The sequence below is a fragment of the Peromyscus californicus genome, unplaced genomic scaffold (genome assembly GCF_007827085.1).
Source record: "Peromyscus californicus insignis strain IS unplaced genomic scaffold, ASM782708v3 Scaffold_8__1_contigs__length_139910024, whole genome shotgun sequence".
NCBI classification, from domain to species: Eukaryota; Metazoa; Chordata; class Mammalia; order Rodentia; family Cricetidae; genus Peromyscus; species Peromyscus californicus.
The window spans coordinates 42,834,304-42,852,925 of NW_026294606.1; the positions used below are offsets into that span (position 1 = coordinate 42,834,304).

Below are 18,622 nucleotides of genomic sequence, written 5' to 3' on the forward strand. Positions count from 1 at the left end.
CATATGTGATTTCCAGGAACTCCTACTCAGGACAGTGTTGTCACTCTCCAGAGGGTCTCTGACACATGATGAACAGGACATGTGGACTAGGAAAGAAGGCCTTCTATACATTGAGAAAGTGTTAAAAATTTGTAAGTATAATGGCGCCCAGATGTGGTGGCAAGACTTTCCACCTAAAACTTGAGAGTACTTAAAAAGAAATTCTAAAATTGGGCTAAGAACAGCTTTCTACTTCATGACTCATGAGGGCCGAGATATAGACACCAGGGTACAGACACACCATGGCGTGCGGACTTGAGCTACAGTACAGTGAGTTCATGGCCTGTGGGATTGAGTGCAGCATGGCAGATTCCTGCCACAGTACACAGTGGCATTTCCAAGCCACGCAATGCACTGCACGGTGGATTTAGCTTTTCCTAGTACAGACACACACACACAAACACACACACACACACACACACACACACACACACACACACACACAAATGGTTTCTGGGCTACATGCTGCTTTGATGGAGGCATAGACCCACTGCTTCCAAGAGTTGGTGGTGCACATGGCTCCCAGGGCTGGTGGTAAATGTACCACCACCATATTGGAAAGCTGAAGTGGGCAGAGTCAGCAGCCAAGGTTTCTGCTTCAGTACTAGCCACTGCAGTTTAAAGCAATAGATTCACAATAAGACAGATTCAGATGGAATAAGACTTTAAATAGTTTACAGTATGTATAAAAATGTACATAGGCTTGGAAGAGAGAAGAAAATGAATATAGACAATTATATAAAGAAACAGTTTTAAAAAATAAAGTCTGTAAAGAGACAGTAAAGGTAATATAAAAAATAAGCCACATAAAGGTGGATATTACACAGAGAATCTGGATTGTGTTGTCTTTGGGATTTTTAACTGCAGAAAGATATTTGATTGTAAAGGCTGCTGAGTTAAATCAATATATATATATATATATATATATATATATATATATATATTTTAAAGGTATCTTGACTTCAAAATTTATGTCTAAGGATATGTTGCTTTGGGAAAGAGGATCTGCTTTTGTTTCCACAGAAGATGAGAACCTGTGGATTGCTTCCAGGCTTATATGGTTTGATCAAGGAAGACCCCCTGAGAGGTCTCCAGATGTTCCAACATCCAGATCAGCTTCAAGGCAACTGGCTCAGACAATGCAGCCTCACAGACTACTCCAGTCAGGACTTGACCATAATTCTTAATTTTCTCAGGCTCCCCGTAAGATTGCCAGCAACCCCATCCAGCAGGAAGTAGTACAAGAAGCTACACCCAAATTCGCAAAATATTGTTTATAAATGTTCATTTTTATTTAAAGGGGATTGATTATAAATGCAATCTCTAAAGAAGAAAAAAGAATATAGATATGATAGGATAATGAGTAACAATTTGTTTGAAATGTTTTACAATGCCATGGATTTTAGTTTATTGATACAAATTTAATTTTGTTATACTGTATATATATATATATATATATATATATATACACACACTCTCATTTAAGATATTATGTTTATGTAACTCATTTAAACTGTAATGGATAATTAAGAAATATAGATTAATAATTAGTCTTCTATGACAGTCAAACTTACAGTCATGTTAGTTAAGTTTTCTAGGTATACATAGATATATTTCAATTAGGTAGGTAATCTTCAAATACTTCAAAAACCTACAGAATATGGCATTTAAAATGTTTTAAAAACTTAGACTTTCCTGGACAATGAGACACATCTGCTCCTGGCAGCACTGATTTACTTCAAAGAGGAAGACAGGTGTTGAAGACATTCCATATGGAGTTTATCTTCTTCTTGGTAAAAATAGCCATTTGGGCAAGAAACTGTTCTTGCCTGGACTGCTTGACAAAATGCTGTATCAACTAGACATGCAGAACCAATATTAAGGTGACCACTGAACTTTGCAAGGCAAGATGGTCCTTCAGGTTCTGCTTCACAGAAGAAACTGCCAGACATTCTACAGATCACCAAGAGAAGTGACTGAGAGACTCTAGGCCTGTGGGCTGAATAAGGATGCCCCAACATTGCAGAGAAACTTTGGATAACTGTCCTGGCAGGTAGCTGTCTCTGTCATTTCCAGAACTTTGGAAATTGCTTACAATGCATTTTCTGTTTACTTAGGTAATATTATATCCTTCTGGGGTCTTTGGTGTATATAGTTGAAGACTAGATATAATTTTCATTGGTTATGATAAAAGATAAATTAGATATCAAACTTTAGACTCACAAATATAGGATAGAAAGAATATTTTCTTTAATTTTGCCAAATACAAGTAGACTAGATATTATAACTGTAATTCTTGCTTGATAACTGTTTTGTTTTATGTAATTTTACTATGTTAAAGTTAAAACCTTCGGTTTTGATTAGACAGAAAAGAGGAGGTGCTGTGGGATATTCTGTATGCTGTGAATATGTGTTGCTCTGATTGGTTGATAAATAAAACACTGATTAGCCAGTAACCAGACAGGAGGTATAGGCAGAGCAAGCAGACAAGGAGAATTCTGGGAAGAGGAAGGCTGAGTCAGGAGTCGCCAGTCAGACACAGAGGAAGCAAGATGACAAGGCAGAACTGAGAATAGGTACCAAGGCACATGGCTAAACATAGATAAGAACTATGGGTTAGTTTCAGTGTAAGAGCTAGTCAGTAATAAGCCTGAGCTAATGGACAAGTAGTTATAATTAATATAAGCTTCCGAGTGATTATTTTATAAGCAGCCGCGGGACTGTGGGTGAGAGATATTTGTCCCAACCATGGGCTGGGTGGGACATAGAGAAACTTCCGACTATAGTATAAAGTTCCAGAAAACCCAGTTCCTTCATGTGTAGAATTGTTTCTCTAGAGCTTATTCTAGAAAGACAAGATATGGAAATTCATGTTCTAGTCTCATAATATATTGCCTACAGTCCCTATCAATTCCAGATGAATGCTTTGTAACACAAGTATGCTTTTGACTTTATGATCAATAATAGTTTCTTTTTAGCAATTCTGCCAATCAACAACAGTACGATTCTCCTTTACTTACCTAACCTCTAAGTTCATAGACACAGAAAAGGAAAGATTTAGGAGTACGTCAAGAAGTCCTTTACCTTAAATAAACATGAGACCTGCAGGGCTTCCACTGCCAACACCCTTGTTCCAGAAACTATGGCTCTCTCTCCTGCCTTTAATTTCAAGTAGCCCCTCCCCAAGATGAACACCAAATGGAAAACAAGCAATGTTAGCCCTTAGGCAAGTGTGGTGGTTTTGATGAAAATGGTTCCCATAGGTTTCTATGTTTACATGCTTAGTCTCCACTTGATGAACTGTTTGGAAAGGATTAGGAGGTGTGTCACTGAAAGGGGACTTGGAGATTTCCAAAGCCCACACCATTCCCAGTCAGCCCTATCTCAGCCTTGTGCTTAGGCCTGAAGATTTATAGTTACACTGTGCAAATTGGAGCCGAGAACTTTGATTTCTCCTTAACTCTAGGTTCTCACATGCTACCACTGATGATCTCTGTGGGGACAAAAATACAATTTTCATACAGCATTTTGGGGGCTCTGTTCCCCACATATGTATTACTACCAAAATCATTCCATCTTTCAACATAAAGAACTAAAGAAAGCAGTTATAAAGTAGCCATAATGCAGAGAATTATGTGTGAGTAAAAAAAGAACCAGTGTTGAGCTTAGGAAAGCACAGACTACATTACCTTCTTTATGAATGCCACTGAGAATGTATCCCATGACACAATGCCATGGTCCATTAGCTCCACAAAGGCCGTCAAAGTGAAGGACAGCATGTCTCCAAAGCTGCAAAACAAGAGGCATTAGAGTTACAAAGTCAAAGCTGAACACCAGCAACAACACAGACATGAGAAGATTTAACAAAGTCGATCTTTCAAAGACCATAGGGGTAAGAAGCGGGACACTAACAGGAAATACTTACATACAAGTTACAGGAAAGGGCAGAAACTCTGAACAACCAGGTAGTCAGTGACTGAACAAGCTTGCCTCACATGGGCCACACTTTGGAGAGCTGTGTCCCACTGGGTAATTCACTTAACCCCTCTGAGAGTCTGTTTACTCAACTGGGAAGCCAGATAATTGCTATATAACCACAAGACTGCATACAGAGCTCTTCACATAGTGTAGAGTATAAGCTTTCAGGAGTGATAGCTTAACCAACTTCTCAGCAAATGACAGATGAAGTAAAAGAGGAATTTTATGGACCACAGGAATCAAGAAGAAAAATTTAAAATAATTATATTAAGAATACTAATGTGACAATGTGAATGTTCCTCCATTTCCTATATCTTACATTCTTGCTGCTTGCTTGCACAGCCCCCCCCCATTTAGCAGCTTATCTTAGTTTCTACTAAAATGCTTGCTTGTGCAAGCCTCCCCCTGCATCTGCTGAGCAAGATAACAGGATGTGGCTTTTGCCTTTAAAAACCCCTTGGTCTAAATGCTCAGGGCTTCACATAGGTCTGAATACCTAAGTGTAGTCCCAGACGGCTGGAATAAAGACTTTCAGTTGGCTATAAAATGTGTCTGAGTGGTCATCTCTGGTAGGCTCCCTGCAACACTAGCCCTGAAGACAGGATTCAAAGGCAATGAAAAGATGGCTCAGAGATTAAGCACTTCTGCTGCCCTCAAAGAGGGCCAGAGTTCAGGTCCCAGGATCCATGTTGGGTGGCTCATAACCACCTGTAGTGTAACTTCAGCTCCTGGGGAATCCAAAGCCCTCTTCTGGCCTCCATAGGCTCTTATAAGCACATGAACATAAACACACATATACAAATAAGTCAAAAGGAATCTCAAAATAGGATTAAGATGCTCTAAGTCAGTGATTCTCAACCTGTGGGTCACAACCCCTTTGGAGTCACATATCAGATATTTACATTAGGATTCACAGCAGTAGCAAAATAATAGTTACGAAGTAGCAAAAACGTAACTTTATGGTTGGGGGCACGAGGGTGGAAGCACTAGGAACACTGAGAGCCGCTCTCTCTATGCAGGTATGTGTACACATATGCAATACGCATGTGAGTCAACTCACTTGTTTTACACTAACTAGGAACTTAGTCATTGGGCTTTAAGGAATGTCTGTGTGTGGGAGGCATGGAGCTTCTTGGGCTCACAGATAAGTACTAGGGGAAACCCCTGGACCCTTACTGTGATCTTGTCAGTCTACAGAACCCATCTTTATGGAAGATGCCACATGTAGTCAATCTACAGAACCCATCTCTATGGAAGATGTCACATGTACGTTAGAAAGCATTTCAACGTAGTCATGTCTTAGGCTTTATTGTGCACATGAGGTGGAGTTGTCACCAGGAAAAATATTCACCAAAATGTGCTATACTTAAAATGCCTACAATAAACTACTCTTTCTAGCATGAGAAGGAGTTTGTGCTCAGTTCTATGTTCCTGCCTTGATGGCTGCCTTACCAAAGAGACCATCACAGAACACCAAGCATGATTTCTATACTACACTACATAGTAATGTGAATTTGCACACTCAGTTTTTAGTTGGTTGTTCAAACTTTTCATCTACAGAATAACATGTCACCTTATTTCTCCATTTCAAAGTCTCAAAACAAATTTAGAATGAAGTTCCCTATTTTCAACTAATACAGTACAAAAGAGGTTTGCCGCTCATCACAGCCTCTTCTCCACACCCCGCCCTGCTGCTGTTCCGCTCAGGCCAGCTTTAGAAAGCAACGTTCATCTTGGAAGCCACAGTGCTGAAAGGAACTCGTCAAGAAGGAAGTGACTCTCACAAGACAATAATACAGAGCGCAGAGAGGAAGAGACCCACTAAAAAGAAACAGGTGGGTGGCCTCAAGTCATGGAGCAAAGGTTCTACACAGCAAGCTACTCCACCATCCCGGCTTCAGTTTCTTCGTTTGTGAGAATCAAGTGAGGAGGGAGTCAATGTGGTGACGGTGGTCCTACCCCAGGGGTTATTTAGGAAAAGGAAGCCAGCTCCGGTGCCTACCCTGAAAACGGCATGGAGAACAGTAAGCAGCGGGTGAGGGCTGCCTAATGTCACCACAAAAAGGTAGCATTTTAAAAAGCAAACGAAGTTCAGGGCTTCAAGCATTGCACACTCCACCCTGTAAAATGTAGTCTGTTCTTAGAAGCAAGAAAAACACAAGCATCCCAAATCTCTCAGGTGCCCCCTAGGTGGCATCAGAGGCTCACACAACTAAAGGAAACGCCATACAGAAAATGCAGTATTGGAAAGAGCAAAAAAACTAGAATAAGTATGAAATAGGCTTTAAGAAAAAAAAATCAAAGGAAGTTAAGCAAAACTATAAAAGTAAACCTTGTATACAATGAATCACAAGAAAATCCAGGATCAGCCCCTATAAGAGAAAACGCCTCAGGAAATAAGAGGCAGGTAACACATTCAATTAGTGGTATTTATTACTAGACTGGGTAGGTATCTGTATTGCTGTGAAAACATTATAATATATGTATTATTCAAAAGTAATACTGGATATTTTGTTTATTTGCTTACAAAGAGTAAAACAATCTGGCATTGGCTTATACCTGACGTGATAAAGGTTCACAGACACTAAAAGGGTCTGCCATACCCCTCATGGAACGATGCCACCACAGCCTCTATTCAGAACTAAAATGTCTGCCTCAGTGACATTGATAAGAGAATCAACCAAAGAACAAGAAGTGGCCCAGGAAAGCATCCACTGCCAGCTCAACCCTTCCTTCCCAGTCAGCTATCTGAGCAAAGGAGCACCCATGGCCTTAGGCTCGCCATCCGTCTCCATCAGTCCTTTAAAAACAACAGAGAAATCATATATATATATATTTTTTGCTCTTTCCAATACTGCATATATTCCTTCTAAAAGAATCTAAAGGTCAAACGAGTCAGCTCCCCAGCTGTAATCCCAATTCAATGGCCTTAGGAAGATAATCATCCTCCCTTAAAATGTTCAAGAGCTCTGTCTACAGATTCCTTCAACAGGCTTCAAGGACCGAGGAAAGGAAGACAGATGGAGAGGAGAAGTGTGCTGGTTTCCGAATCTCCAAACCAAGTTGTCTAAGACTTCAATCTGGACAGCTAATAAGGAGCAAGAGCAGACGTTCCCAGGCTGCAGATAGCAAGCTCTGAACTTGTCAGTCATCATCAATGCTGATGACTGACGAGGAACAGAAAGGCTGTGTCTCATAATGGGACTATCAAGATGCTCTTGGGTCAGAATTGGCCCATTCACTAAAACAATAGCTAGATGATTGACTGATAGAAAGAATCATATAATACAACCTCCTCCTAATGCATTAAATGTTAACACATTGTGATATGTGTGTTACATGGTACAATACATAACAAACATTCATGCAATATACATTATAGTATATATATACACATATACACATATAGTATATATACACATATATACATATATATACATATTATATATATATATACATATGTTCCACAGAGAACATGTAATTCCATGAAGACTTTTTCACAATTAAACTTCAAAACTTCAGCTGCAAGGAAAAGAGACCATGCTAAATTTTTATTTTATTTTAAATCAAAAGAGCTCTTTCGAATGAGCTGGAGATAGCAACTTTTACTGAACGCTGATGTAAATATTTACTTCCACTGCTGCAAGAGTGACTAGGACTCCACAGAGCAAAGGCAAAAGCCCAGGTTCTACTTTTATGCTGAGTGAAGGATCAAGCCTTAAGAGAATTACAAATATAAAGAAACCACATGGCACATTCCAGAACATTTTTTACTTTGTGTGTGTGTGTGTGTGTGTGTGTGTGTGTGTGTGTTAGACTAAAGATTTTGCAGTACTGACTGCCACAATCTACACGTGCTGGTCGGCAGCCACCCTCACAGCTGACACACCATGTGTCCTGGAATGATTCAAATAAATGTTTTTCATCAATTTGTAGATGGAATCTTCATTCCAGCAAAACCCAGCCAATCTAAAAACAAGCGTGTAAACTTAAGCTGCTAATTTTGCAAAAGTATAGGCCTTTCAAACATTTTCATAGGATGCTGTGCCCAACACAGACCGAGAAAAATGCTGAACATAAAAGAAACTTTTTAACACTATTCATGAACAATAGCAAATAGATCCTTAATTGTCAAAGGCTTTAGTTCCTCCCCTGTTCAGGCTTCCCATGTGCTTTCTATCAAATATGGATAACATTTATCTATATTGGAAGTTGTAGACACCAAAATTCTCAATTAGACAGTCTACTTATCCTCCAGAATCAGTTACACTTGTATCAGCAGGCATGCTCATGACCTTTCCTGAACATTTAAGTTGGTTATATTTCTATTGGCCTACCTGCCTCTCTTCCTTATGTCAATATAATGCTGTCCTGATAACCAGTCTAACAGGCACCTTATGAAATCCTCCAATTTTGTTGTTGACTCTTTGGCTATTCTAGCCATTATGTATTTCCACTTAAGTTTTAGAATTGTCTCATTTGTTTAGGTTTGTTTTTGTTGTTGTTGTTGTTGTTGCTGTCTTTGGTTCTGTTTTTGTTTTTGTTTTTACTTTTTACATTTACTTATTTATTGTGTGTGTAGTTTGGGGGTTGATTTTTTTGGTTTGGTCAGTGTGTGTGTGTGTGTGTGTGTGTGTGTACATGTGTGGATGCATGCCCATGCCATAGCACACATATGGAGGTCAAAGGACAACTTGCAGCAGACAGGTCTCTCCTTTCACCATGAAAATTCCAGGGACTGAACTCAGGTAAGTTCACTTGCCCAGTGAGCCATCTCATGTGCCCTCGGTTTTTGTTTGTTTGTTTGGTTTGTTTCAGTGATTTATATAGCATTAAACTAAGATTTGTGGAGAATTCGTATCTTCAGTATTGTTTCTCCATCCACAAAATGGTCTCTTCCCAATAATTTAGGTCTTTAATGTCACTTAGCAATGCTTTTATTTTTCAAGGAACAGATACTGCACGTTTGGGTTGAATTTATCCATAAGAATTTTCTCTTTTCTCATTTTGACACTTTATAAATGGAAAAATGTAATGTCATTCCTATTTGTTTGCTGAAAACATGAAAGTACACAATATTTTATGCAGGGGTATTATATTTCAAGACCTTGGTGGATGTTGTTATTATACCTGCCAGGTTCTCTGTAGCTTTGTTAGGATTTTCTACATAATTGGGTCTTCTATGCATAGAGATAGTTTTGTGTCTTTCTGATACTGTGCCTTTTTACTGCTTTCTTGGCTTTTCACACAGGGTAAGAACTCATACAAAACTATGCCAAGTAGAAGTACAGAAAGGAAGCAATATTTGCCTTTGACTAATCTTCAAGTTAAGAAAACATCAGACTTTCCACCATCAGTTGGCTGGCCTTTTTTAAATAGATAGTCTTCATCAGGTGATGTAGTTCTTTCTGCTGGGAACTTTTAATACGAATGAATATTGGGTTTATGGTCTTTTCCTCTATAAAAAGTGATTTTATCTGATCTCTCATGGTTTTGTTAAAAGCTGAGCACTAATTTTCAATTGGTAAGCTGTTTCTTGTAGAAATCACATTGGTCAATGTGTTGGACTTTTTGTTGCTGTAGTAAATATATGATGAAACAATCTATGGGAGAGGAGAATCACACTGACTCAGTTTCACATCAGTCATCATCAGAGTTTGTTTACCTCAGGGTGGCAAAGAAGGAGAGAAGTGTGTGTGTGTGTGTGTGTGTGTGTGTGTGTGTGTGTGTGTGTGTAGAAAGAGGAGTTGGAGAAAATGAATGACCGCACGAGCAGATTCCTTCCTATTTCATTGCTCTCAGTCTATTGAAATAGTGCCCTCTCACCCCCACCAGTACTTCTCTTTGGAAATGACAGTACACACACACACACACATACTCAAACATGCATGCATACACAGACAGAGACAGAGATAATAAATACTATAGTTTATTTATTGCCTAGGTAGCACTCAATTCAATTTAATTGAAAATAGAAATTAACAATGTTCCCGCCCCATGCTCAGTGACTAAAGGCTGCTGAGAGATAACATCTTTGACTTCAGGCTGGCATCAATCAAGACATATTAGTCTTTTATGTATTGCTTATTCCTGTGTTAATACCTTTCTGGGATCTTCTGTATCTCTGTTCACTGGAAAAACTGGTCCATAATTTTTTTAATTCCTGTATTGTCTGAGTCAGATGTAGGTATTAGAATAATACATGCCACATAAAATTGCTGTAAACTGTTCCTCCCTATTTGTTATATATTTGGTAATTCTTTACAAATGTATGATGGAATTTACCTTTGTAATCATTATTCACACCAGCAAAGTTTATTTTATAATGATCTCAACTACCTGAGAAAACATGAACACCCACAGCTATTATTTATCAGGAGTCAGTTTTAATGTAAGGTTTTGTTTCTCTAAGAAGCAGCGGCTAGGACAGTTAGGAGACTGAGGAACTTCATGGAAAACCAGGTAATGCTTGTGAAAGACAAAGGATAAGGCCTGGGCCTGGGACTCAGTCAGTGAAACACTGATCTTGCAAGTGAAAGGACCTGGGTTTGATGCTCCTGGTATATACATAAAATGCTGGGTTTGATGGGTGGTATCTGAAACCCAAGAGCTGGGGAAACAGAAACAGGAGGGTCCCTGGGGCTCATTAACCAGACAGTTTAGTGTAATTGCTGAGATTCAGGCCAACAAGAGACTTTGTTTCAAAGGAAGTGGACAACTTTTCTGAACATAGAGCATCCAAGGTTTCCCTCTGGATCCCACATGCATATACATACACATGAGCATGCACACCCCATACACATGTAGACACTTGTACACAATTAAAGAATATGATAATGCAGAAGGTAGAATTGGGTATGGAAACTTTGCAGATTGTAGATTAGATGTCTGAGAGAAGAAGTAGATAGAGACCTAACAATTAACTAATGGGAAACTCCAGAACGAGAGAGATACAAACTGCAGAATAAACTATGGCTGTTGGAAGAGTCCCACAATGGGCAGAAAGAGGTAGGCCCCAGTATTTACCCCACGCTCAGTGACTGGAGGCTGCGGGAGAGAGCAGCCTTGACTCAAAGCTGGCGTAGATTTAGAATGTGCTATAGCTGACAGCTGTCCTGTGAGTCAAGTCCTCCTGACTGAGAGGCAAGTTATTCTTGAAAGGAGATCAAAGCCATGTGTTTCCATGGCAGGTACACACAGTGATTTCTATCTCATAAGGAAGAACTTTGTGTATTTTCTCTAAAATTTAAAATTTACTAGCAGAGAAATATTCACAGTATGCCTTCATTTTGCTTTTAAAATCAGCAGGCTCTGCGTGATATACTCTCTGCTGCTCCTACTGCTCACCTCCGTGATGATCTTACTCTCATAAAGATCTCCAAATAATTTATTTTCCTAAAATTTCTTTTTTATTTGACTCCTTCTTTTTTCAAAAACTGCTATTTTTATTCTCTACTTAATAAGTTCAGATGTTTCCTAGTCCCAAGTAAAAATTTATACGCCTTTTTCTTTTTATTTAAAGTTTTTTTCATACAATTTTTTGATCATATTCTTTGCCCTCCCTTCTCCCAGGTCCTCAAAAGCAAAACAAAACAAAAAAATCAAAAATACAAACAAACAAAAACAGTAACATAAACACCACTGGGACCACCCTCAGAAAATACATGGTGTCCATTTTCTGTTGGCCCACTACTGGTCATGGGCTTGGAGTCTGCCTTGGAAGGTGGCTGACAGAGTCAGTTACACTCCACTGGAGAAAGCTGATCTTTCCTTCTCCAGCAGGTATCAATTCTTGGTTAGAAATGGGACTTTGTATCCCTCTTATCAGTGCTGGAATTCTGTCTGATTTGAACCTGTGCTTTTCTTATGCATGCGGACAGTGTCTCTGTGAGCTCATAGGCGTATCAGCCCTGTTGTATCTGGACGACACTATTCCCCTGAAATCATCCACCACCTCTGGCTCTTACAATTTTTCCACCTCCTCTTTGGCATAGACCCCTGAGTCTTGAAGGGAGAGGTTTGATAAAGACATCTCATTTAAGATTAAGTATTCTAAAGTCTCTCACTCTCTGCACATTGTCTAGTAATGAATTTCTGTATTAATTCCCATCCACTGCAAGAAGAAACATCTCTGCTGAGGGCTAACCAAAGCACTTATTGGTAGGCAAAGCAATATATCATTAGAAATCATTTTATTGCTCTGTTCCCTTAGCAAAGAGGTTTTCAACTTGTGGATCATGACCTCTTTGGGGGTCAAATAACCCTTTCACAAGGGTCACCTAAGACTATCAGAAAACACAGATATTTACATTACAACTTGTAACAATAACAAAATTACAGTTATGAAGTAGTAACAAAAATAATTTTATGGTTGGGGGTTACCAACCACCAGGAACCCCATTAAAAGGTCACACATCATTAGGAAGGCTGAGAACCACTGCCTTAGCAGAAGAGCAAGTTTTCTTGACTGGTCTAGTCTCAGGTTCTAGGCCATTTTAGCAGTGTCAGATATGGGTTCCGTCTCATGGAGTGGGCCTGAAATCTAATTGTAAAAGTGGTTGGTTACACCCATAACGTTTGTGCCTCTGTTGCACCAGTATATCCTGCAGGCAGGTGGCTGTTGCAGGTCTCAGGGTTTGTAGGTGCATATTTCCTTTTCTCCTCTACTAGCATGCAAAATAACTTCTAGCACCATGAACACTAGTCATAAGGGTGAAGCTTCTAGCTGGGTACCAGCTCAATTTCTCCATATTTAATGATATAGAAATATTGTGTTCAGCAATAGGGCCTTACCTATATGGTTACAGAGAGCAACCAATAATCTTGGCAATAGCCTGTGGTATTTTGAAGTGCCTATGAGACCCCTTTGGCCAACCACTCAACAAATTGTAACCCATTCCTGTCACTGGGTTTTATTTGGTGGCATAAGAGTCTAGTTAGACCATTATCCCATCCCCATCCCATTATGTGATGACTCCATTTCAGGACCTTTCATAAAAATATTTATTTTAGGAAGCTTCCACAGTAGTAGGTTTCCATATAGCTTTTCAAAGGGCATTAAGTGTTAGTTGTTCCTACCCATGTTCCTTCCTCTACCTTGCCTTCCTATCCCACCCCATTTAATCCTCCTATTCTGTGTTATCCCTGATTTTCTTCCTTTTTTTTTTTTTTGTTTTGTTTTTCGAGACAGGGTTTCTCTGTGTAGTTTTGGTGCCTGTCCTGGATTTCGCTCTGTAGACCAGGCTGACCTTCAACTCACAAAGATCCACCTAGCTCTGCCTCCTGAGTGCTGGGATTAAAGGCGTGCACCACTGCTGCCTGGCAATTTTCTTTATCTTCTTTTTTTTTTTAACATAAACATTTAAGAGTATACACTTCCCTCTAAACACTGTCTTTCCCTATACACACTAATTTTGGTATCATCACTTCAAGTTATTTTGCACTTTCAATAAAGTTATTGTCCCTCAACTCTTGGAAAAATAAGCATGTTTTCTAATTTCTAATTTCCAACCATCTGCATATTTTCAGCTATTTGTTAATGATTTCTGGTAAATGATCTTGGAATGAAAAATATAATCTACATAATTCCAATTACTTCAAAATTCTTGAGATTCATTATGATCTGCATCTGATCTGTCATGATGAATATTTCACATATACTTGGATATGTGTTCTTCTGTTGATAAGCACGGCACTCCATAAACAACATTCAGTAATGTTAATTACAGTATCTTTATATTGCTGATTTTACCTACTTTTCCTAGCCATTATGTGGTTATATATTGTGTACCCTAATAAACTTGCCTAAGGATCAGAGGACAGAGTCAGCCACTAGATTCAGGCAGTGATGGCACACATCCTTAATCCTATCACTCAGGAGGCAGAGATCTCTCTGGATCTCTGTGAGTTCAAGGCCACACTGGAAACAAAGCCAGAGAGTGGTGGCACAAACCTTTAATCCCAGTACTAGGAAGCACGCATGCCTTTAATCCCAGGAAGTGATGTCTGGGCAGAGAAAGGTATATAAGGCTTGAGGAAACAGGTACTCACTCTCTTTAGACTGAAAATTTCATAGAGGTAAGAACTAGGGGCTCGCTGTTCTGCATCTCTGATCTTTCAGCTTTTACCCTGATATCTGATTCTCAGCTTTTTATTAAAAGACCATCTAAAATTCAGACAACACCATTGTTCTTTTTCTTTTTTTTTCTTAACATGTTGCCTTCTGGTCTTCATTATTTCTAGCAAGAACTCCTTATTTTTAATTACTGCAATGTAGTAAGTTCCCAGGCTGCCCTAAAGGTTTTAATTTTAACTTGATTTCAGAAGTTATTATGTTCCCAGACATAATTTCCTTTGTATTCATCTCTTATAGGTTTCATGAGTTTCTTAACTCTATGAATTTATATAACTCTGTGGATTTTAATTTTTTTCTGCAAACCCAGGCCCCCTGGAAGAGTAACCAGTGTTCTTAACCACTGAATCTTCTCTCCAACCCCTACTATTTTAGTTTTATAAATGATATCTGTTTGTATTTGACATTTTCTATTTCTCTGTTAAGACTTCCCAAAAGTTCATTCATTATACTAATATTTCACTTTTTAAGCATATTTTTATTATTACTAATTTCTACTGGTATACAAAAGTAAAGTTTCATTATGGCATTTTCCAATGTCTTTCGTTTGGCTTTTGTTCATATTTGCACCACCACTGCCTTCTTTTATTCCCTATTCCCTGTCTCTATCACACACACACACACACACACACACACACACACACACACACACACTACCACCACTAACAAATACTACTACTCTTATTACCTTCAAGAGTTCTAGAATTTTTATCTGTCAATTTCAATATCTGGTCATCTTGGCTTCAGTTTTCTACAAAGTATTTTTTCTCCCTGTCTTAACTACGGCTCATCTTTAATGTTTTTCTTCTATATAGTAATTAATGATGTACTAGACACTGAAATTCTCAATAATAAAGAAAAAACTTTTTAAAAAGTAACTTCTAACATCTCCAGACACAAATGTAATGCAGATAAATTAATACATAGGAGATGGATGAGCAACTATTTTTCCAGACTCAAATAATTTTTATTCTATGTACAAATCCTGTTTAAATATATATAAATGGATCTTTTGCTTTCTGGACCTCTGAAGAAAGTCAGACTCTAACTCTGAACGTCACATAGGCCACAAAAGAGAAAATTTTATTTAAAGTAATGCATAAAATTATACCTATCATTGCTCAAGGAAGACAGCAATTCAGCTTTGCTCATTTAGTGGTAACAATCCTAAAACCCTTTCTGCCACAAGTAAATAGCAAAAGAAAAAAATTAAGTTGTTTATAAGAACATCAAACAAAAAGGGGAAATACTCAAAATATCTAGATGCATAATTATAAAATGAGAGATTACAACTGAATTATGCAGAGTAAATAAAGTATGAAATCACATCAATAGATGATGCATTCTTACCAAGGCTTCATAATCTTCTGTAACTTCTGGTATCGTCTGCAAAATTAAAAATATATACATATATGAGGAACATGCTTCAAAGCAATGATTTTTCCATAAGAGACCTATTTTAAAGAAAATTCAGGATTAGATACAGGCCAGTAGAAACACTTGTCCATTTCAGAACATCAGCCAGAGCAGTCATCTGACAGTAACAACGGTAACAGTCAGGAGACCAGGATGCGTCTGTGTTCAACCGAGGAAGAAACCCCAAGGAGTGAGAATGGGTAACTTTGCAATGGGTAAAGCTGTGGCAAAAGGACTAGACTAGAAAAAATTTATTTTCTCTCTTCAATAAAATCCCCACTGCTTGTAATCTCTTCCTCCTCTCTTGAGAGTGAGTGCATCCTCTCAGGACAATGGCGGTCAGTTAGGATGCCAGGAACTGAGGCTCTGAGACGGGGCGTGCAACAGACAAACCTGACTGAATAAAGGGCACATGGGCTCCTAAATGTTTATGCATGTTAAAAATGGCTTATACTTACTCATTTTAAAACAAGTCTCTTTTATGGAACCCAGACTGTCCTTGTATTTGCAAGCATCCTATCCTCCTGCCTCAGCCTCTAAAGTGCTGGGATTACTAAACTGAGAAAAGAAAATTTAGGAGGCAGGGGACAACATATTCTAGGCTCAAGAAGACAGAGATAGACAAAAGACTCTAATTTTCTCAAAGCTCCTCCCATTCCTCAAGTCAGCCAGATCTATCCAGCTGTAAATCTGCCTTCAGTGTGTTGGTCTGTGGATTAGTGTCTATCCCTCCTTACAGCCGGTCACACCTATAAGAAACAGACTGTGATGGTCCATTTTCAGTGCGAAGTGTGCTCAGAGTTCACCAGTTACAGATAAGCAGGAGGTGCTACGCCCCTCTCTCCTCCAGCTGCAGCTGGTATCTGCTTCTCTCAGGACTCTGAGACTTGGAAAGTTCCGGGTCACCTGTGTGTGACTGAGCCCACCACTAGAAAAAGGGGACAGTCTCAAGCCCCAGAATACCCATTAGATAAGGCTTTGTGTCCTAAACTGAAGAGACATTTGAGAAGGGGAAAGGTCTAGACCTATGGGAGAAGACAGGGATTTCTCACGATTGGGTAACTTCCAAAGTCACTGTCTTGCGCCAGACCTGCACACCAGTCACTTCTGATTTCTCTCTGTGCCAGTGTCACTTTCTTTAGTGTATTAAAAGTGTTTTGCTTTCACTCGCTCTTGAATTTGTCATTACCTTATTCCCCACATACACCTCCTCCCCAAAAAATCATCTGACTTTTAGGTTACTTGGCGGAGCCTCCCTGACATCTGATTTTCTTTCCTCACAACTGACAAAGGCATCAAGTGTGAACCAGGCCGTCCCATCTGTACATAAGCTCACTGCCTTTCCAACACATTGAAGACCAGGGCTGCTCTGCGTGAGGATAAAGGGACAGAAGCTGAGGTACACACAGCTAAGTACTTAAGTGGTGGCTGGATGACTTCACTCTTCAGGAGACATTATGGTCTATATTCTAAATGTAACCCTGAGGCAAGAAAGAAAGATGTGGAAAGTTAGGGGCACATGAGGAAAGACTAGGCCCTTTACTCATGAATCTGGTTGAAATCTCTTGCCAATAAAGAAGAAAGAATCCCACCAAATTAACAACTGCTTAAGCCTTCTCCCTTCCTAGACAGAAGCTGCAGTTTCCTAGGAGTCCCACTAGGAACCTATGTACAGGGAGGTGGCATGTACTAACCCTGCAAAACCACAGTGGCTCCTGGTATTGTTACCTTACGGACACTAATTCCATGCTGGGCATCTCCAAAGCCTGCTCACATATCTCACTCACAAAAAGAGAGGAAACACAAAAACACTTTCTTAGCAACATTTGAGAGCCACCAAAATGGTATGTATGGCTAATGCTAAGATAATTAATCATGACTCTCCCTTGAGGAGCTCATACCTACACTGGCATATGTCTCACTCTGTAACTCTCCCCAGAGGAGCCCATACCTACACTTGCATAAGTCTTACTCTCTATGACTCCCATGAGTAACCCATACCCACATAAGAGTATATTTTATCCTCTGTGACTGTCTCTTAGGAAATACATCCCACACTCCTAGGTATGTCCTATTTTATCTGAGATATCTCTTTCTCTCAATTGCTATGCTGAGGCCTGTATTAAAATATATTTCACAAAGTCTCCAACCCTGCTTCATTGTATGAGCAAGTCCAAGTCTTGAATGTCTGATCCATTACTGCTGATGTCAAAGTCAAGTATCTGGGTTTGGCTAGTGTCAATGCATCTAGAGATAAGGGGAATTATACACTGCTGAGGCCGACAGTGTGGAGCTATGTCTGTCCCCACACTGCTGACAATTCCTTCAGAAACTCAAATAGCCACATGAAAACTAAACTCTAAGTTTTCCTCTTCTTTTTCATTTCCCCTTCCTTTATTTAAAACAATGTTTATTATTTGACTTACTTTATCAAAAAGCCACTGGTAGAATCAAAGGAGTAAGGAAAGACTAGCCTGAGCACACAGCTACTGGGATACTTCAAGAAGCCAGTGGAACTACAGGGAAATAGAGTTTCTTTGGAAAATGCCTCGTGCTAAGGAAAAAAAAGTAGATAAAGGGAACATCCTGATGAGCCAAAACAGAAAGAAATGTCTGTAAATAATGAGAGACAGTCAGCAGGACACAGAGACTGCAGAGCCTTGGGCCAAGCCTAGGACAAGAGGAACATCCAATAAACAATACTGGTGACAGAGAACAAATAGGAATAAAGGATCCACTTGGTTATAAAGAGCAGTGTGGCCATAAAGTTTAAGAAGCAAACCTCCGGGGTGGTCATGGAAACCCGATTTGTGATGTTTATGATCCTCCACTGTGTCACTGTGCTCACCATGGCCAATTTGAAACACCAACATGACATCTATGAGCTCAGAGCTAGAAGAGCTGTACAAAAATGACAAGGGGCTGACCAAGCATCCCACTACAAATCAATGAATAAAACGAACACTAGAACCCAGAGCTGCTGCTGCAGAAGGAAGGTGGGACACAGAGACAGCGGTGCCGCAAAGCACTCATGGGGACCATCACAGACACAAGGAA

The 18,622-nt window shown here is 39.3% G+C and overlaps 1 protein-coding gene across 3 annotated transcripts in view; it reads right to left on the bottom strand.

Moving 5' to 3' along the window:
• Elmo1 (engulfment and cell motility 1) overlaps nucleotides 1–18,622 on the bottom strand; it is a 534,626-nt gene that overhangs the window by 347,940 nt on the left and 168,064 nt on the right. For all 3 annotated transcript variants that reach the window (XM_052729418.1, XM_052729416.1, XM_052729419.1), the window contains exons 7-8: nucleotides 15,500–15,535; nucleotides 3,729–3,828 (exon numbers count right to left, since the gene is read on the bottom strand). In XM_052729418.1, coding sequence (XP_052585378.1) covers nucleotides 3,729–3,828; nucleotides 15,500–15,535 — 136 coding nt within the window. The remainder of the gene's footprint in view (nucleotides 1–3,728; nucleotides 3,829–15,499; nucleotides 15,536–18,622) is intronic.